Source organism: Choristoneura fumiferana, chromosome 24 (genome assembly GCF_025370935.1).
Source record: "Choristoneura fumiferana chromosome 24, NRCan_CFum_1, whole genome shotgun sequence".
NCBI lineage: Eukaryota > Metazoa > Arthropoda > Insecta > Lepidoptera > Tortricidae > Choristoneura > Choristoneura fumiferana.
The window spans coordinates 9,229,014-9,251,253 of NC_133495.1; the positions used below are offsets into that span (position 1 = coordinate 9,229,014).

Sequence of the window (22,240 nt, forward strand, 5' to 3'; positions counted from 1 at the left end):
TACGGAGGAAAACCAATGTTTACGATTCACCATTTATTTTAGAGTGACACAGAACGGTAAAAAATACAAAGTTCAATTAGACGTCATTGCACAGCACCGTAGAGGTTTCTAACATCCTCCCACCTTTGGGACGAAGACCCAAACCTTCTATCTTCACAGGACCTCGTCAGGTTGCACTTCCAGCGGGTATAGACGTTGATATGCCCGGGTGTACTCGCCGTCGGCTGTGCGTACTCTAGCTACTCTAGCATTTCCATCTTTTCCAGTATATACTTCTAAGATAACTCCTAAAGGCCACTTTATACGCTTCGCATCAGTCTCTACCAATACGACATCGCCTACCTTTATATTAGAGTCCCTCTCCTTACCCTTCTGTATGAGCATCCCCAAGTACTCGTTCCTAAACCGCTCTCTTAGATCTCCTCTTAGCTTATGCAAATACCTTAATCGCCTATTCAAAGAGTCATGGTCGAGCTGGTCTAAATCTGGAGTCTCGCTGGCAGGAAGCCCTTGCACGAAGCAGGCTGGCGTCAGAGGCTTCAAGTTTTCTGAGTTATCCGCGATGTAGGTTAGGGGCCGTGAATTCATCAAGGCCTCACAATCACAAAGTATGGTTGACAGTTCCTCATAAGTGACTGTTTTCTGTCCCAAGTTGCGTCGGAGAAGTTCCTTAAGAGAACGAATCAATCGCTCCCACCAACCTCCCCACCATGGCGCAGCCGGTGGATTGAACTTCCACTTGATGCTTCGCACACTGGAGTAAGCTGCTATCTCTTCCCAATTCAATGCTTTTAACAGATTATCAGCTCCGTGGAAATTAGTGCCATTATCCGTGTAAATTGTGTTGACTCTTCCACGTCTTGCGATAAACCGTCGTAACGCCATGAGAAAAGCTTCAGTTGACAGCGATTTTGTTAGTTCCAGGTGTACGGCGCGGTATACAGCACACGTAAATAAAATTATCCACACCTTCCCTCCCGACCGCAGAAAGAGAGGACCAGCTAGATCAATACCAGTCACTTCAAAGGCAGCAGCAGGTTTTATTCTGTCCAGAGGCAAAGGTGGTAACGGTGTGTCGGCATGTTTCACCGATTGTCGCTTGCAGGTTACGCATTTTGATACTGTTGAACTAACAAGTCGTCTAACACCAGTAATCCAATAAGTCTCCCTGAGTACTGTCATTAGAATACCCGGGCCGGCGTGATGCAACATGTGGTGTTTCGAGGTTACTAGCCTTTTGATTATAAGATGCTTCCCAGGCAGAAATATCGGACATACAAAGTCTGCGGGCTCATCACTAAGTATAAGCTTTGTGCGAATTCTTAATAAGCCTTCCTCATCTTTAAATATTTGCAGATTTTTCGACTTTTTGATATCATCTGCCATCATTTCGGCTTGAACCATCTTTAAAAGTTTCTTCTCGGCGCTCTGAAACTCCTCACAGGTCAGTTCACCTCTTCTTTTATTTTTATTCTTGCAGTTGTAAGCAAATCTTAATATCCAGCCAACCGTTCTCACTATCATAGTATATTTGGAAAAGTAAGTCAGTCTGGATAGAATTGAACTAATATCTGCCGTAGTATTAGCAAGTACCACTTTCTTCCTTTCTTTGTTGACTTCTTGCTCATCAACGTTTAATTGAGACATAGGCCATTCACTTTCTTCTGCTTTCAGCCAAGCCGGTCCCTCCACCATTTACTCTTCAGTAGGTGTTTAGCGTTGCAGCCTCTCGAAGGTAAGTCGGCAGGGTTCATCGAGCCTGGTAGATGATACCAATCTTCCACGTTAGTATATTGACGTATCTCCTTCACTCTGTTCTTTACAAAAATGTTCCAGTCTCCTTCAGTCGTAATCCAGGTGAATGCTACGCTTGCGTCAGTCCAGAAGTAAACTCGACAATTTGACAGTTCCAACGCTTCTTTGACTTGAATATACAAGCGTGTTGCAATTAGGTTTGCCATTAATTCTAAGCGCGGTATGCTGACTTCACGGACTGGTGCGACGCGTGACTTCGCTTGAACCAACTGCACAGTAACTTCTCTTTGAAATTCGCTTCGCAGGAAAATGGCAGTCGCGAATGACACCTTGCTCGCATCACTAAAGACATGCAGGCTGTTATTACATTTGTTTATTGAAGCAGAGGTAAGTCGACGCGGAATACGGCAGTCAATAAGCAAGTGAATATGTTTAGACCAATCGAGGTATTCCTTTTGTAAGTTAATCGGCAGTTCTGAATCCCAACCCAGCTTTAAATTCCAAGTTTTTTGAATAATTCGTTTGGGCACAAGAGTAACTGGGCATGCCAAACCGACCGGATCAAAAACCTTTTGGGTTATGGACAACAAACTCCTTTTTGTAACTTTTTCTTCTAAGGTCACGTTTTGAACGAAGTTGACATTACAGTACAATTGATCTGTTTTCAAATCCCATATAAGGCCGAGTACCGACAGACTGTCTTCTTTTGACGTCATATCTTTATTGGTCATGGGAGCTGTGACCCAACCTCGTAAGTCAAATTTCGCCTCCAACATTAGTCTTTTCGCCTCTTCTATGAAGATTTGTGCTTCTTGCTCACTCTCTAGGCTTGTGACGCAGTTATCAACATAGAAAGAGTTCTTGAGACGCTCAGCCGTGTCCTTATATTTTTCGGTGTACTTTTCCAAATGGTAATTTATAGTCGCACCCAAAAGAAATGGACTAGACGTTACGCCGAATACCACACGACGATGGTGGTAGGTTATCAAGTCTTTTCTTTCATTATTCTTCCACCACAGAAAAGACAGATATCGTCTGTCTTCATCATTCAGTGATATCTGAAGAAAGGCTTTCTTAATGTCGGACGTTATCCCAATCGCATATTTTCTAAATTTGATCAGAAGATTCGGAATGAGTTCAAGACAATTTATGCCCTTTTCTAGGAACGAGTTGAGAGAATTCCCATTACGATCTCGAGCAGACGCGTCAAAAACTGGACGAACTCTCGTGGTCAGGCTGGAGCTCTTTATGACAGCGTGATGTGACAGGTAGTGTTTTGGTCTCGCTGTGTCATTGACCTCTTCAATTACGCCCTCCTTCAACCAATCTTCAAAGACTTGACAGTAGTTATCAAACTCGTTCAGCTTTAGAAGTCTCTGTGTTGTTGACATCAATCTTCGTTCAGCTAACTGTTTGTTGTCAAGAAGCTCTCCATGATTTGGTTTCCACGGTAAATCTACTTCGTACCGTCCTTCGTTGTTGATTTTGATCGAATTTCTAAACTGGTCCATTATGATAGAGTCAGACTTCGTCTTGCTTGCAACTTCCGCCGGGTCTCGTATTCCAAGAGTTTCTAAATCCCAAAGCTCCGATAATTGCAAGTTAGCCGATACTACGTTCGTCATTACACTGCATGCGTTCATTATGGGCCCTTGAAGTGTCCATCCAAATTTATTTTTCATTGCCACGAGGTTATTGTTCAGACGTATGAAACTGTCAGTGAGCAAAAAGCCTGCATAGTCTGCGCCGATTAGCAACCCGATGGTGGGCGTAGCCTCTTCGCCGACGTCACTCAACGCGATGTTATGTTTCTTCAACTCTTGAAACAATTCGTGGTTTGTGTTCAAACGAGGTATGTAGCCGCAGATCGTAGATTTGTCAAGCGCAGTAATCTTGCATTGAAACTCGTTGTCTAGGCTCGCGACAGTGAATTCGTAGCAGTTAAACGACTGCTTCTTAGTTTCAATCCCGCCGAAGAGACAGTGTGACAAAGTTTCTTTGCTGACAGGTTTAAGACCTAAATCCTCAATAATATCGCGACGTAAATACGATCTTTGTGCGCCCGTATCAATAAATGACCGTACCTGTATGCATTTATTATCGCTAATAATATTTACCATAAACGTTTGCAACAGTGTAGTACCAGCCTTATTTTGGGCTATATTGTTATTCAAATTTGACGTTCCGTCTTTGAAAGTTTTAACATTTTCATTTTGAATTGACGCTTTAATGTCAGGGCACATTAATACAGCATGACGTTTGGAACAGAAAAGGCATTTCGAGAAATTTTTGCACTTTTTCATATTATGTCCCGTCTTTAGACAAATAAAACAAATCATGAAACAGTCATGAATTTTAAACCCCGTATCAAACGGAATTCCCTTTAGAAGCGGAGGGTACGATGGAAGTGGTTAAAATAACCGTTGACGACAGCGACGATATATTTTAATCCGCTGAGGGACACTTCGATAATAAGCCTAATACCGAGGCATTATAAAAGTAATTTAAAATGTTATGCTTGTTTACATAAATCTAATAAAAAGCCGTTTTAATACAGGGCTCAGGGCAGGGTCTTTGAAGCAAGGCCTTTGGTAGCTCAAATACTTTTTGTTTTTGCCCACTGAATCCAGGATGGTTACGTTTTCGTGCCTGTGTGTATGTCTATTTCTTTGATCCTTTCTGTAGCCTAAAAGGCTGAATGCTATTCAATATAATATGAGGTATCATTAAATTCGTCAAAACTTTCAAAGTGACATGGAGTATTATAATATTTCAAAATAACGTCCGCGAAAAAAATATGAAGAGTAAAAATTTTAATTGTATATTAAAGCTATGGGTATCAAATGGAAGCTAATAATTCGTTAATTTCAATCAAAATAATAAAATTAGCTAAATAAATTAATCAAAAGCCGAGTGTCAAAAAACATGAAATAAAAATTAAAACGGAAAAATAAGTAGGTATAGGTAATAGTCTAAAGCTTTGTTAATTAACTTAGACTTCAAAAGTTGGAAGTCAGGACTCGTTGCTGGGGGGCTACTACGAAATTCGCAAATCGAAGTTCGTATCGTACCGTCCCTCTCACTGTCGTATTAAATAACATAAGCTTCAGCGGGATGGCAAGATACGAAGATCGCATTTTGAACTTCGTAGTACCCAGGGCCTGGAATTTTCCAAGTGAATCTGCTAACGATTTTTAATAATAGTGTAATTTAGCTGTGCAAAGTTTCTCCCTAGGACTTCCAGAACCTTTCTAAATACACTTAAATCTGGCCAATCATTGGAGGATGCGTTTCGGTCATCTTGCCATTTTTGTATGGGCCTGCCGCGGTGCCGATAGCCATCTAGAGGCATCCACCGGGATACGTGGTTACTTGGTGCTTACCTCTTTAGATTTGTTGACACATAGCAGGCTTTGTTGGTGCAAATGGGATTTATGGTAACTTTGCCCACGTCAACAATACGAGTAATGTTATTGTATTACTTACTGTTATAGCATTGATATTAAAAAGCGAATTAGGTCGTTGAAGTGGCAATAGGCAGGTTTTATAGCAAGGAGAACAGTGGCTGTTGGGTGGGGCCGAAAAATTCTCGAATGCAGACCGAGAGAGAAGTGCAGCATAGGATGACCTGGTTAAAGCTGAAGGCTCACGGTGATGCAGGCCGGTTCCAATCGAAGCTACTGAAGGTCTAATGGGGGAGGCCTATTGTCCATCAGTCAGCGTCCTATGGCTGATATGATGATGATGATTTTAGTTGTTATAAGTAGGTTATGTTGGTTAAAAATCACATTTTTAAAATGACATTTGAGAAGTAAAAATCACATGAAGTTTTACACAATTTATAAATAAAGTGAAAAGTGGCAAAGTTACTTGGCAGGCTTACTTGGAAATAAAATGTCTCGGAAAATACTGGAAGAGAAAATTAATAAAATAGGGCGACTAACAAAATAATACCGAGCGTGACCACGTAAGAGGATGAAGTCTAACCTAATTTACAGGGTCTCAAAATGTGAAAGAGTCGGCATTACAGCAGTAAAAGGTTAACAATATTAATTAAAAAGGGCGCATTACTGTGACAACATTTATTAATGTTAAGATAATTTACTTTTATTCATTTTATTTTATTAAGTAACAGCAAGAAAGAATTGAACTGAGAACAAAAATATATGTATTGAAAAAAAAAATATAAATAAATAAATTGCCCACCGTGGCATTGTGCCCAAAGTTGAATTAGCTGTGCTAGCTTTTTGAGGGAAGTAGCTGCCGGCCCTTTGGTCTCCAGATATGTCAACCAGGCGGAGTTTTTTCCAATAGTTACGGAAACCTAAAAATTAAGGCACTTGTCCCATTACTGGAGAAGAAGCGATTACCTGTCAACCATTTTCTCGCTCAAGAAACGAACAATAGATATTGATCCCCGTGTCAGTAAAAGAGATATAGTAATAGTCGATCGCTGACTGTTCAAACTGCCAACGAGAACCCTCTCTCCCCTGGTTTGCCACAGCGACAAGAGCTATTAAAAATAAAACTCGCTCAGCGCTGCCCACTTGGCACTCAGAACTCCAGAGAACACAAAGGAACACACAAATTTCATTTTATTATACAGTGTGAGTGATCATCCGTTACGCTCGGTGTACGAACACTCGCTCAATACCATTTATTGGAACTAACGCTTCTCGCTGCTCGCCATCTCGTTTCTAGCTTCTTACTCTACTCGCTTCTCCGCTAGTGCTTTCAGCAACGAAAGATATAAAAATGTTCCCTCACTGCTATCACAGCCGGCTACAACTTGTGCTCTAATATCTTTCTTTGGAACGTGACAAATAAACAATTGCCACTTCCATTGTTTAGTTGCACGTTGTTGCAAGACAATGTAAGCTTTGGAATGTAACGTGACTTAACTGAATTCCGATGCTGTTATATGCGACTAATTGCTTTTCTTAGGCCCTATATTGACCGAGGGCTGGCACGATGAATTTAAGAGAGATTTTTGTGGTATTTTTCTATTACATTTAAAAGACACCACGGGCTATAGAGACAGCTATGCTGGGAGTTTCTTGCGCGATAGAATCTGAAATACGGAATTTTGCAGAAGAACTAAAGTCACCGACATAGCTCGAAGGATATGCAAGTTGAAGTGGCAAGGAGTGAGCCACATCGCTCGAAGAACAGATAACCGTTGGGGGAGAAAATCCTCGAGTGACGACCAAACCGGAAGACAAAGTGTAGGCAGACACTAGATGGAGTGACGACATCGTGAGTTGTGGGCAGTGGATTCAAGTGGCGAGTTCTCGTTCATTGTGGCGTTCTGGACGTCAAAACAACTGATGATGACGATGATGAAAATAGAAACACAGCTACATAAAACTGGCTATGGCATGGCGGCTTTAAATTAAAGCAATGTTAACTATATTAAAACAATATACATGATGACCTGCGAATCTTAGGGGCTGTTTCACCATCCATTGTTTAGTGTTAACTGACGGTTAAATGTGATGCCGGCTCTATTTGTTTTGTTCGAATAGACGGAGATGGCATCACATTTAACCGTCAGTTAACACTAATCAATGGATGGTGAAACAGCCCCTTAGACTTTCTTTTGCATAAAACTGGCCCGCGACTGACCCTTGTCTCACCTGATGAAAAGTGCAGATTAGATAAGGCCAAAGGTATATTCATACGAGTATATTTCGTGTCTTCCGCCAAACATCTTTAAAAAGTAATAAGCATCTTGAAAACCCCTCCCGCTCTCGCTAATAGAATTTAATAGGAGAGTGAGAGGTACGACAAGACATGAACTTCAAATTTCGAAGTAGCCCTCCTTAGTGTTGCCGATCGATAGTCCACTATCGATAGTGTTTCGATAGACTATCGATAGTGTTTCGATAGACTATCGATAGTTTGAGCAAAAGCGATAGTAATCGATGGTATCGATATCTCTTTTCGTGCAATACTATCGATATTTTTGATGTCTAATAATGCAAAACTATCGATACTATCGATAGTATTGAACAGAAAATTAAGAAATACTATCGATACTGTCGATAGTTTTGAACAATCGATTGTTACCGTTATTTCAATAGTATCGGTTGCATCTACACAGGGTGGTTGGCAGAACAGAAGTTGCAGCAACTGAATCTTCTAAGTCCTAAGAGTAAGTTGGTTAGGTTTGGTAGATCGTTAAGTAAGTCGAAAGCCTTTACCTACCTTACACGAAACCTTTACATCATGCAATCTTGCTTATAATCCGCTAGTATTGAAATATAGGTCACAATCGATAGTATCGATAGTTAGGTATTATTAGACAGCAACAATATCGATACTATCGATAGTATTGCACGAAAAGAGATATCGATACTGTCGATGCCACTTCAACACATTAAAAACATTAGGATTGGTTTTTTGGAATCTTTTTGTATTTTTTATTTCAATTCCAAATTTTTACTTTTACGGTCATCCCGTAAAACCTAAATTGAAAATACAAACTGAAATATAGATGCACAGAAAAACCGGAAAAAAAAGTTGAAGTTTTCTGGTTTTTCTGTGCATCTATATTTCAGTTTGTTATTTTCACATTAAAAACATGTCCAGTAATCATTTTTTTCCTACAGATTTAATGTAATTTTCTATGTATTCAATGTAATACTAAATTGACGGTACATTGTTAAATGTTTATCTTAAAGAGATGCCATTTGCAAAATATATCAAATTGTTTAAAGGCACCATGAGACATTGATAACACAGCTACATCCAACGATTCCACATATAACGATTCAACTTTGAGGGTCAATAAAATTATCTAAATTCTAGTTATTTTAAGCAAAAGTAGCTCAGTTATGCGAGAGAATCGAACGTTACATTAAAAGCCCGATGGTCAGAGATACCATAATATGACTTTTATTCGTTAACCGCACGCCACTGAGCACGATCCTCGGCCAGTCTCATCCAGTTCTTGCCAGCTACCCTGCGAAGATCATCGCTCCACCTAGTCTGAGGGCGTCCCACGTCACGCTTGCCGATTCGCGGTCTCCACTCAAGAACTCGTTTGCCCCAGCGGTTATCGGTTCTTCGGCTGATATGGCCGGTCCACTGCCACTTCAGTTTGCTTATCCGGTGAGCTATGTCGATGACTTTAGTTCTGTGTCGGATCTCCTCGTTCCGAATTCGATCCTTCAGAGAAACTCCGAGCATAGCCCTTTCCATAGCTCGCTGAGCGACTTTAAATTTGTGGTCCACGTCTCGGTACCATATGTCCTGACTGGTAGGTAGGTTCTTTTTCCTACATTTCTGATATTTCTACGAAAGTTGTAGCTTTAAATTATTATAACATGATTATATTTTTAGGATGGGCTAATTATTAGCTTTCATTTGATACCCCCGTCATGTTTTTTTCGCGGACTCCATATTGAAATATTATATACTCTATGGTCACTTCGACAGTTATGACGAATCTAATAAATACTTCTAATTTTAAAATCCGTCCAGGCATTTAGGCCACATGCAGCTAGGATCAAAGTAATACCAATAATTGTTGATACTAAGAATAGCTAGCATCGTTTGCCAAAAATTAAATAAGCGAATATTAAGTATTCCTGTCAGTAATGAAATTATATTCCGCTTTGCCTTCCGAGGCCATTCCGAAACATCATTGGACAACGACGCCATGAATGCCGGCGACTCCAAATTGAGTCGTTTTCTCATGCTTTCGTAAAAGTCGGGACCCTCTGTTTGAGAACAAATACCAAGGCATCGAAATATTTTTCCCTCAAAGAATTTATCATTCAGTGGGCGTTTTCTCGTATAACTCAAGTGCCATCTGACAGTTTAATGGTAAGTCAACAGGCATGGGATGAAAGTCCAATTTTTTACCAAGATCAACAATATAATTCACGTTTCCGCGAATTACATTTAGGCTGAACAGCAATCGAAAATAATGGTTCGAGATAATCCTATGTTGGTTCCAAAAAAAAGTTCTAAATAAACTATAGGTAACAAATACAAAAAGTCAGGGCAGTCTGAGGGAAATGCTTTTTTTGTGCGATTTACGTTCACTTCAGTATCTTCTTACAATGCCCTCTCCTTTTGGAGATGCACTATCGTTATGGCTATTATTACTGTTGTTTTCTAAACAGATATTAAAGTGCTCACATTGGATTGCATTCTGACGATTCAAAGGATTTTTTGACGAAATGGGTCCCAAATTAACGATCGTGACCGTGCACTACACTTTTCGAACTCAACCAGAGGTCGTCTTCAAAGCAATACAACCGTACACCATGCTACCAGATGCAGATGCTGTTTGAAGGAATTCTTTTAGTTCATTGATATTGACCTCCACAAAGTAACGCCTGATTCAATAAAGCATTATTCCATAGACGATCTTACTTCTGCATTGTAAAAACAAAAAAGCTGTCCCGTACTGTAAGTACATAGACATGGAGAAAAGCTTTACATTTTGATATCAGTGAGTGACGATCCTGTTCCAAAAAAGTCACAGTGAAAAGTCATCGTGACTTGGTCACGCCTGTTACTCGTGTCACTGCATGATATTTGTGACACGTCACGATCCTGTTAATGAACGTTTTTTTGTCACACTGTTATTTCAACGTGACTATGTCACGCGTGTTACTCATTCATACTTTCATACTAATATTATAAATGCGAAAGTGTGTGTTTGTGTGTATGTATGTATGTTTGTCCGTCTTTCAAGTCGAAACGGAGCGACGGATCGACGTGATTTTTGGCATAGAGATAGTTTATGAGCCAGAAAATGACATAGGCTACTTTATATCCCAGAAAAATGCATAGTTCCCGAGGGAACAGCGCGCAATAACCGAATTCCACGCGGGCGAAGCCGCGGGCAAAAGATAGTATCACCATATGATATTGTCGCGGTGCTATTTCGCCACTTCTGAACACTCCCGACTGAGCCCGATTAGAGCCGAGCTACAGTCACAGCACTCCACGGCGTCGTGATTTGAGTAACAGAGACTCAAAGTCAAAGTCAAAGTCAAAATATCTTTATTCAATTTAGGCTATAACAAGCACTTATGAATGTCAAAAAAAATCTACCACCGGTTCGGAAAAACCTCTGCTGAGAAGAATCCGGCAAGAAACTCAACGAGGTATATATATATTTTTTTAAAACAGATTTACAATATTATTAAATGATATTTATACATCACAAGTATTTAACACAACTTTATTTTTAACACAGTAGGTTCGCTATTTGAAGGGATCGCTAATGCGGATCGGAATTATTTCCAAATATCCGTGTCCATGATATAATCATTAACTTTATAATACGCCTTTGATATTAATGTCTTCTTGACAATAGATCTGAATTTTGTATCCGTTTCATTTGTAATATTTTTTGGAATTTTATTATAAAAACGTATGCAATTTCCCAGAAAAGACTTTTTGGTTTTAGCCAGTCTGTAAGATGGAACTTTAAGCTTCCCTGTGTTTCTAGTAGCCTTTGGCTTATCGACGTTAGTGGGAAAATCACATATGTTCTTCCTAACATACATGATTATTTCAAAAACATAAAGCGACGGCAGGGTTAGGATATCTGTTTCCTTAAAAAAAGATCTTAAAGATTCACGCGTCTTCAAATTATAAATTGCTCTAATTGCTCTCTTTTGTAAAATAAAAATTGACTCAATGTCTGCAGCAGATCCCCATAAAATAAGGCCGTACGAAATAATGCTATTAAAGTAAGCAAAATACACCAACCATGCCGTCGCCACATCGGTTAGCTGCCGTATTTTCCAAACTGCGCTAGGAACAGTAGGAACGTATGTGATTTTGTAACGTTGTTCTTTTGTGAAAAGTCACAGTGACACCTTTTGACGGCGAGTCACTGTGACTTTGTCACTGTGACGTTATTTATCCCCCATATCTAACTGTAAGTCAAAACTAACATGACTGGAAATTTTAACTGGTTTCACATCGGTTATTGTTTTAACTTAATTGTAATAGGTAATTTACTTTGCGAATGTCCTCAATGAACTCCAGAAAATTACTTTGCTCACCTTGTGACCTAAACCTTGCCTCCTCTAGACCTTAGGTCCCGGGTGATCAAAGTACTTAATAGTTTATAGTTCATAGCTTATAGCTCCTCTGAAGGGGTTCCTTTCGACTGCCATAATTTTATAAGTCATAATATAATGTTTGTCATGTCTGCTGAAACCGTACATTTTTCATATTTTTTTAAATGGTTATCCTGTAGAACTCTATAGGTTAGGTTAGGGTTGTTTTAAAACAATTCTGAAAATTAAATGGTTTCAGAGAAAAATAATAATTATGTCAAACATTACATTATGGCTAACAATTTTCTACCAGTCAATATAGACCCCCTCTGAAGCGATAAGACCGCCCAATGGTTACCTTGCAATTTTCTCTTCGTGTACCTGTTTTCTGTATCGCTAGAGTCATTGTATTGTATTGGATTATACTTCGTTTTTGCATTACAAATAGGGTAAACAATCTTGACAAGCCTTTTTATTGAAAAACGTTTTTAAAAAAACAGTAACAATTACTTATTTTTCTTGAGGAGTAAATTTATTTTAAATTAAAAAGGTACAATTAATTACTTATAATATAATAATGTAATGTAATGTATACCAAATAATGTAAATCATCATAATAACCTTGCTAATTGTTACATATTTCCTGTGACTTATTTTTTAAAAGTGTTTTTCTATAAAAAGACACTTCAAGATCGCTTACCTTCTATCTAACGCTTAAAAAAAAAGAAGTATATACGAGTAATGTATCGTTTTCTTCTTCTTATGTGGCCGTTCAAGGGATGTAGACGTTAGAGGGAAAGGGACGTTCAAATTTGAATTCGTTTTAGTAACTTCTTAAAACAGAAAACTAAACGATCGCTTCTGTATCGTCATGTACGTATCATAGCAAAGTATGTCATCAGCGGATTATGATCCTGAAGCCTACCTTTTAAGATAAGACTTTGAAGGATTCCTAAATCGAGTCCCCGTAAATCGAGCCACTCCGACCCCCTGAAAGCAGATGCGACAGAAATTCAATTATGAGACATTGGGTCGTAAATAGATATGAAGGTATTTCAATATACGGTTGAAAGGCTTTAGGTGTAATGTATAACCGAAGGCGAGGTGCCATAATTTTTCCGCTAAGTATGCTTATGTAGATGATATAATATAACAAACCTTCACCGCGCGTTTTTTGTTGTAAGCCGTGGTGGCCTAGTGGTTTGACCTATCGCCTCTCAAGCAGAGGGTCGTGGGTTCAAACCCCGGCTCGCACCTCTGAGTTTTTCGAAATTCATGTGCGGAATTACATTTGAAATTTACCACGAGCTTTGCGGTGAAGGAAAACATCGTGAGGAAACCTGCACAAACCTGCGAAGCAATTCAATGGTGCGTGTGAAGTTCCCAATCCGCACTGGGCCCGCGTGGGAACTATGGACCAAGCCCTCTTGTTCTGAGAGGAGGCCTCTGCCCAGCAGTGGGACGTATATAGGCTGGGATGGATGGATGGCGTTTTTTGTTTGTTTTCACCTCAATGTATCACTGACTTTTATCTCATATCCGAAAATAGAATTTGAAATCTCGGAATCGCATAGTTTAGTTACGAATTAGGTTGAAAATACAAACGGAAATATAGATGCACAGAAAAACCAGAAAAATAAGACCATCACTGGGAATCGAACCCAGGTCCTCGGTATTCCGTACCGTTCCGTCTCGGTCAACTGTTGACCATCAGTGGTGTAGCGGTATAGCACGCGGTACGGAATACCGAGGACCTGGGTTCGATTCCCAGTGATGGTCTTATTTTTCTGGTTTTTTCTGTGCATCTATATTTCAGTTTGTATTTTCAATTTAGGTTTTACGGGATGACCGTAAAAGTAAAAATTTGGAATTGAAATAAAAAATACAAAAAGATTCCAAAAAACCAATCTTACGAGTTAGGTATTTATTTGCAATAAACATTAAAATTCCGGGCTCTGGCAATCATTCACTTCAACTCTCGTGGCACTAACTACCGACACCTATTACGTCAGTTAGATTATCAAAAAATATTGGAGACATAATTTTTCTTACAAAGTTACACTAAATTGGTGGTTGCTACCACCATCTTACTCGCTAATCCTGCCGTGAAGCAGCAGTGCTTGCACTGTTTTTGTGTTTCGGCGTGGAGAGTAAGACAGCCAGTGAAATTACTGGCACGTGAGGTTTCCCATCTTAGGCCTCTAGGTTGGCAACGCATCTGCAATATCCCTGGTGTTGCAGATGTTTATGGGCGGTGGTGATCTCTTACCATCAGGAGACCCACTGGCTCGTTTGCCATCCAGTCGAATAAAAAAAAATATAATTTTTCGACTAAGCCTATAATATTTCCCACTGCTGGGCACAGCCTTCCTCTCAGGATGAGTGGGCTTAGGTCGTAGTCCCTACAAGGGCCCAGTGCAGATTGGGAACTTCACAATTACATACACCATTGAATTACTTCGCAGGTTTGCTCAGGTTTCCTCGCGATGTTTTCCTTCACCGTAATGCACGTGGTAAATTTAAAATGTAATTTCTCACATGAATTTCGAAAAACTCAGGTGAGAGCCCGGATTTGAATCCACGATCCTCTGCTTTAGAGGCTATAAGTTCCAATCACTACTCGGCTAGGTAGGCTAGGTAGGTATGCAATCAAATAGCTATAAATTAGGACATAAGACGATCACGAAAACGTGTATATTTTGTATTGAAAAAATTACTTTCTGCCGAGTTTCTTGTGGAGCATTCTTCTTGGCAATGATGGTCTTTCCGAAAGCGCAGGGTGTACGAGTATAAAAAAGAAAAAAGCTGCTTAGCGCAGACGCTACGACCACCGACAAAAAAGGAACGTATACTTAAAAAGCCACTTAACTTTCAGTATGATCACGAAATTGCCCTTTAATCACACTCAAAGAAAGTTTTCTGGGAAAATGAAAATTTCCACAGAAAAACTACTCCCAAGTCATGTGTGAGTTTACACAGAACTGAGACTGGCTTTTTGTTTTAATTTAATTTTTCTTTCGTTATTTTTGCGAAACTCTCTCTTGAACAAAGTCTTGTTCAATTAGGTACATCACTCATACAATTTTAAAACATCCTTGTAGGTATACCACGAGAGAAAATCTCTCTTTTAAATAACGTTTAGAGAGTGAAAACCATTATTGCCGTTTTTACAAAAAACCTTAATAAATGGTAATCATAATTTAAGTGGTGATTTATGGGTAGTTTTTCTTGCATGTGTTTTTTCTGTGAATCGAATTATGCGTTTAAATTGTGTTTGTTGCATTTTAGTACAATAAATAGTTTGCATACATATATACCTACAATACAACAACACACATAACAAGTATTAATGAACACCCGATTCAATGAGTTACGTACATAAAGTCAAACTTGTTACTAACCTAAATTTATATGGGGGAAGCTTCTAAAATAAAAGTTACCTACCTACCTTGATTTATTAACCCGTTACGAAATATTCGTAGCAGTGTCTACGGTTGCTATCATCATCATCAGCCGGAATGGACGTCATTGGAAACAAAAAGAAAGGTTAATGGTTACTTGACCTGAAATGTATATTTCAGAATTATTATTTTTTAATTTATGACGGTGGAAGCATTCTACACTTCCACTGAACTTAGATATAGTTAGTGTTTAGTTGATATAGTTTTGCAACTAAGGGACCCCATACATCCCTGTATTATTATTATTATTTTGTATTTTTTCTTTCATTGTATACTGTAGTTTTTAAGTATTTTATTTGTAATTATTTTATTTTGAAAAAAAAAAATTGACTTTCTGCCAAGTTTCTTGCGGTGCATTCTTCTTCGCAATGATGGTCTTTCCGAAAGCGCTGGTAGTTTAAAAAATGACATGTAAAAGTGCCCATTGCAGCCTATTTACTGAATAAATGATTTTGAATTTTTTGAATTTTTGAAAGGGAGAGAGATTGGGGCGCAGGATGGTGACAGAGGAGGTGACCCCCGTTCCGGGTCGTACTGGTCCAGCGGTACTCGTTGGCCATACAACGGGGCGACGCCGCTGGGGTAATGGGTACATTTGGGCCAAGTACGATGCGGACGGGGATTGAGTAATTTTTGTTTTTAACCGACGAACAAAAACCGAGGTGGTTCTCAAGTCGACGCGTATTTTTTTTTTTTTAAGTATGACCACGCATAACTTTTTTCAGAGTAGTCCGATTTTCTAATTCTTTTTTTATTGGAAAGCGTATACCCCGAGAGTGGTCCCATTTAAATTTGGAAAAAATATTCCTTCCCTAAGGGTAGGAAAACAGGGGATGATTGATTGTTCAGTCGCTGATTGTACTGTTTGACCAGGCATATTTTTTTACGGAGTAGTCTGATTTTCATAATTATTTTTTTATTAGATAGGGTATACCTTGAAGTTGGTATTATATACATTTATGAAAAAAAAACACCCCAAGGGTGGGAAAAAAGTATAGAATAAAAAAAATTAAACTAAAAGACTTTAAAGCTGTGGTGGCCGAGTGGTTTGACCTATGGCCTCTCAAGCAGAGGATCGTGGGTTCGAATCCCGGCTCGCACCTCTGAGTTTTTTGGAATTCATGTGCGAAATTACATTTAAAATTTACCACGAGCTTTACGGTGAAGGAAAACATCGTGAGGAAACCTGCACAAGCCTTCGAAGCAATTCAATGGTGTGTGTGAAGTTCGCAATCCGCAGCGTGCCAGCGTGGGAACACGGCCCAAGCCCTCTCATTCCGTGAGGAGATTGTGCCCTGTAGTGGGACGTATATAGGTTGGGATGATGATGATGATGATGATGATGACAATGAACAGACTTTAAAACAAATTACCTAAAACTAAATAACCACTTTAGCATGTTGCCGAATTATGGCATCGTTTCTAATTCGATGGCGATAATTTGTTCATTAAGATATGGTGTGGCATTACAGCGGGAAAATTTGCACCTTTCTGCAATTTGATAGAATGGCTTCAAAAACCCATAGACGTCATACATTACATTAGGTACTGGGAATTTTTGAGCCGGTCACGACTTTGAGAGGGTCCCAACTGCTGAACTTTAAGTTACTTTACAGAGTTCTAGGGGTAAAAACTAAAATCAAATAAATAAAAGCAAGGAGTTTGTGCCTTTGCCCGTTACGGCGACTCAACCCAAAAAATTTACTTTGAGACTTACCTACCTATTTTGTTTCACCCAGTTTTATGAACAAAAAAAAGAGTTTCTGTACATTGGATCACAATAGAAATGATAGTTTTATCTACTACACCTCTATTATGCGTTCAAAAACCATAGATAATGACCAGTATTACGACATTGGATTCTATTATGAACACGGCAGTATCGTAATGGTCATTACATTACGATACGAAATCTGAACAATTTTTTTTACTAATTTAATATATGAATGTAGATAAAATATTGTATGCAACTGTACGTAATTAAGCCTTTGCGCCTCGTTTCATAAAACTACACTCGTGTTTTAAGGACCCCTATTACGATACAGTTGCATAAATAATTAGTATGCAACTGTACGTAATTAGGCCTTAAAACACTCATGTGACCATGTCATGTTTTAATGACCCCTATTACGATTATTTACGATACAGTTGCATAAATAACTATAAACACATTGCTTACGTAAATATGGTGTTCATAAGTGTCGACATAGGTTCCGGTACAATTATAATACGGAGGCGTTTTCAACCTCCCTTCAATTCCATGTGCGACGTGCCCATGAATAAATTCAACTCGGTTCAGCGTCAGCGTCTAAAGAATTAGTTGGTAAATCCATTTATATTCCCGTTTTCGAATTAAGTCAGTTAAATGAAATTAACTGTGCACGTCTCGTAAAGTCGTAAATTCTAACAACGAGAGGTTACAGCTCTCTACGTGGTAAATGTGCATGAGGTTTTATGTACGATAAAAATGTGATGTACTTTGCCTGTTGCCACGAGTATTAAAAAAAATGTTTTTTTTTTATTCAACTGGATGGCAAACGAGCAAGTGGGTCTCCTGATGATAAGAGATCACCACCGCCCATAGACACCTGCAACACCAGGGGGATTGCAGATGCGTTGCCAACCTAGAGGCCTAAGATGGGATACCTCAAGTGCCAGTAATTTCACCGGCTGTCTTACTCTCCACGCCGAAACACAACAGTGCAAGCACTGCTGTTTCGCGGCAGGATTAGCGAGCAAGATGGTGGTAGCAATCCGGGCGGACCTTGCACAAGGTCCTACCACCTGCAAATTAACCTGACCTAACCTGAATATCTAGCTAATTTAAGATCTTTATATATCTTCTATATCTTTACCTCAAAAATGTGTATGATTTTACTAATTATAAAAAAGTCTGTACGTATGTAATGCTCTTTTGGCCACCAGTTACATAATTGTTCAGGAAAGGTGACACCTAAATACAAGGTGTTAACTGATATACCTAGTGCCATCCACGAAGACGCGTGGTTTTGTCAAAATTAGCCATTAATTACATTGTAATAAGAACCAGGGCACGCGTCATCGTGAATGACTCTACCTATATACTTACTGAAAACCTCTGACACCATAAGTTACTTTATTGTATTTGTTTTCTATTATCTTGATCATTTTCATCATCATTATCATAATCGGTCGTAGGACGTCCACTGTTGTTGTAAGGTCTCCCCCATCTCCAGTAGCTTCGGTTGAAAGCAGCCTGCATCCACCGTGAACCTTTTATCTTCTTAGTATCTGGATTATCATCATCATCATCATCATCGTCATGTCAGCCAAAAGACATCCACTGCTGGACATACCTCCCCCAAGGCGCTCCACTCAGACCGGTCTTGTGCTTTCCGCATCCACCGCGATCCCGCAATCTAAACCAAGTCTTCGCTCCATCTTGTTGGAGGCCTACCGACAGCTCCTCTCCCGGTCCGCAGACGCCATTCGAGAACCTTCTCACCCCATCGGCCATCAGTCCTGAGAGCGATGTGTATTGTATTGTATTGTAACTCTTTATTTTATATGAAAATTACAACTAACAAGATAAAGAGATGTACACAGGAAAACTTATCCCGTAAAGGGATCTCTACCAGTTAACCTTTCCAGGCCAGTTGCCCCGCCCACTGCCACTTCAGTTTCGCAATTCTTCGGGCTATGCCGGAATAAAATTAGTAACATAATTAGTTATGATTGAGAGTCGGAAAATTGTAACACATTACTTGAAACGGCGACTGGGTCAAAAAAAAACAAATTTATTTTAAGCTTGCTGTAGAAGTACGGAACCCTTGGAAGGTAGTTCTACGAGCGTTTCAGCCGCTATCAGTTGCCTGTCGCATAAATTAAAGAAATGGGAGACCGTAAGCAAGAAATTTTAATGAATTGTAATTATTGTATATCGTTTTTTAAATCCTTCCATTCAACCTGACTCATCTCTTTAGTATAAAGCCGGGAATACACACGCCTTTAGCTGGCACACTTGCATAACAACTCCTTGTACGTGCCTTGTGCGTGCTTGTATTGTGTATAGACTAACTGGCATGCCTGTAACTGGCAAGCAAGTAGATCGCAAGCAATTTGATGTACTAGCGTGCAATAAGGGAGGGGTCGCGGGGGGCTGCGAAATCGTCATGAGTGAACGCATGCGACCGCTACTGGCATGCCAGTAGCGAAAAGAAAGACGCCAATCGCATGCAAGTTTAACTTGCAAATGTATTCACTGTGTGTGGTTACTTCTACATGCCATTAACTAATATGTAAGCTACTGATCTGTTTTACAGGCATGTGTATTACCGGCTTAAGAGACAGATAGAAGACTTTATAAAACAGCGGTACAATTAAAACACTCTAGTAACTTACTAAGCGAGCGCGTAATGCGAACTGCTAAGGAATGGAATTCCCTCCCGTCGTCTGTATCTCCGGATAATTACAATCTAGGTCTCTTCAAGACTAAAGTGAATAGGCTGTTACTGAACCAGTGAGATATTTACACCTTTGGCCTCATCTGCACTTAACACTAGGCTAGGTGTCTATTGGCGATGGTGATCTCTTACCATCAGGAGACCCACTTGCTCGTTTGCTATCCACTCGAATAATGACATCAGGTGAGATAGGGGTCAATCACCGTCAGTTTTATGTAAAATAAAATACCCTGGAGCACGAGTCAGACTCATGCTTGACCAGTTTTTAGAAGGGGAAAAAACACGTGTTTCTCTTGTTATTACATCTCAGTGGTTCCAATCCAACACGTGAATTAAATTACATTAAAGCTTGGAGAGCCTTACAATAAAACTAGTATCTTTTGTATTTTTAACTGAACCGTCATTTCCAGCCAATGTTCTTCAATTCAATGTACCAATCTGTCCACGGCAGCGTGGACGGAAGACAACAATTTTCACTACGTATGGTCTGCCTTTCGACCAGCAAAGCAAAACTGCCCTTAACACCGGCGACTAAAGTCTTAAATGTACAAGTTTACGTCAAATCCGTCAGCTTGAGCACGTTGTAGAAAATTAGGATTTATGGCCAGTAGTTACGGTCGGTTTTAGGATGCATTACTTTGTAATCGTAAGAGGATTTACTGGTCATTTCAACTATTGTAGAGATGCGATGTATATCGATACATTTTTATCGACACAATAGTTATGAGCTTTTTGAAAAGACACACTCAATTTAGTCGTAATAAGAGGCTGCACGAAGCCTTTAACGTGTGTAAAAGCAATAAACCATACAATACAATACAATTACTCTTTATTGTACACCAGAAATAGTAAGCGATACAGAAAACAGGTACACAGAGAAAATTACAATACCATTACAATTACAATACCATTTTATAAAGTGATATTTTCCAATATTTTATTTATTTTATAAAAATGTACATTAGGTAAGTATACATCTTTAAAGTAACAATTGAATCTGTACTGATGTAGCTAAAAGTATAATATGAGTTAACAAGAAATCGAATCATACAATGTGCTTTAGGACTATGAATGGATTTGTAAATAGCTTAGTAAAGTTGGGGCAAATGTTTTATTTTTTAACATTTTTGGGTCCTGTCCAAAAGGATAAAGGGATTTGGTATATTTAAATAAGAAGTTTCATGTTTGTATTTTTAAATATTACTGGCCGGTTTTACTGTTTGCCGTTTTTTTATGTACTAAATGCATTATTCTGATTTAGGATAATTTAGTGATCATGAGAAGTATTTTTATTTTTTTACTTTCCCCGTCTCCTCATAATGTCGCGAATACATGTTTTTTTTTCTTACACGATTTTGATTGAATAAAAAAACAGTGAACGAATGCTTGTACACTTTTACAAAATGTACCTACATATCCATATTATTTAAGTTGGTATATAAGAATTCTCCTGTCGATGTAAAAGAAAATATAACTACTGCTAAGCATAAAGGTAACTCCTTTTCTTAAGTAAATACCTACTAAATGTATGTAAACAAAATATCAATAATTTATATTTTATCGATAGTTTCCTGACTCATTACTGATTGGTCAGTTTAATTGAAGATTAAAGCGTATTTGCATGCGGCTAGCATATTTAGACATAATGATTACGAAAATAGGGTTTTATTTTAAGAAAACGCCTTTTGACGAAGGAGTACTAGTTTGCTTTGGTTGTGTATTGCAATAATGAGCTCTAAAAGAAAAGGTAAGAAAAATCACAATGTTAATAGTTGATTTTCAACGGTAAAAGTAATATGCCAATGATGCTACTTACCAATATGCAAGATAGACATAAAACGACATCCATCCACTCTACAATGCAGCTGCTCAAGCACACAAAAAGCTATTCCTATTCTGGATAAAAAGGCATTAACCTTTTCCAATAATACTCAGTAATCACTGCTGACTCCGCTAGAACAGAGATTTAGGGGCTCCACAAAAAGCAACCGATATGGTAATCAGGGTCAAGACATCGGCCATAAATTTTCGCTTGAATTAAACTTTGTAAGAAATACTCCTAAAAATAAACTTGGCTTTGTAGGTCGATTGAAGTCAATGTAGTGTAAATATGTAACATTATTAGGGGTTCTGTTTTTGTAACAATATAAATTAATTTAGTTAAGCGATACTTTTTTTGCTGGAAAAGTATGCAAGTTGAAGTAGCATTGGGCGGGCCACATCGCTCGAAGAACAGATAACCTTACATGGCTATAAATTACATGGTATGTTTCACTGTATATTAACTAGTTGAAGTTGAACGGTTGGAAACTTTTAAGGCAAACCACTTATTACAAATCCATTACGATACTCTTAATGATACTTACGTTGTTTTATACTTGATCTGTAAAGGTAACTTTCAAAGTAAAACAACTTGGTTTGCCTCAGGTTTTTTACAGGTAATTATAATATACGAATAGATATATTATATAATTAACTGTTTTAGTTATCTGTTTTGTGTTGTTTGTGGTATTTGACTGAGTGAAAATCACGAAAATTTAAAACGTTATAC

At 38.7% G+C, this 22,240-nt stretch overlaps 2 protein-coding genes across 2 annotated transcripts in view; one reads left to right on the top strand and one right to left on the bottom strand.

Moving 5' to 3' along the window:
- The window catches only part of LOC141441460 (orexin/Hypocretin receptor type 1-like), a 233,215-nt gene that overhangs the window by 85,571 nt on the left and 125,404 nt on the right, over nt 1-22,240 (top strand). The window lies entirely within an intron of this gene.
- Nucleotides 154-6,136, bottom strand: LOC141441950 (uncharacterized). Its single transcript, XM_074106836.1, has 3 exons — nt 6,126-6,136; nt 2,445-3,756; nt 154-1,098 (listed from the first exon to the last, which is right to left on the bottom strand). Exons 1-3 carry the CDS (start codon nt 6,134-6,136, stop codon nt 154-156), a joined length of 2,268 nt encoding a protein of 755 aa, XP_073962937.1.

Bases quoted from the DNA above. Each gene is read 5' to 3' on its own strand.
- LOC141441950 (XM_074106836.1), bottom strand. The intron at 1,099-2,444 runs GTACTCGGCCTT...GTAACCTGCAAG, and splicing joins CAAAAGAAGACAGTCTGTCG to CGACAATCGGTGAAACATGC.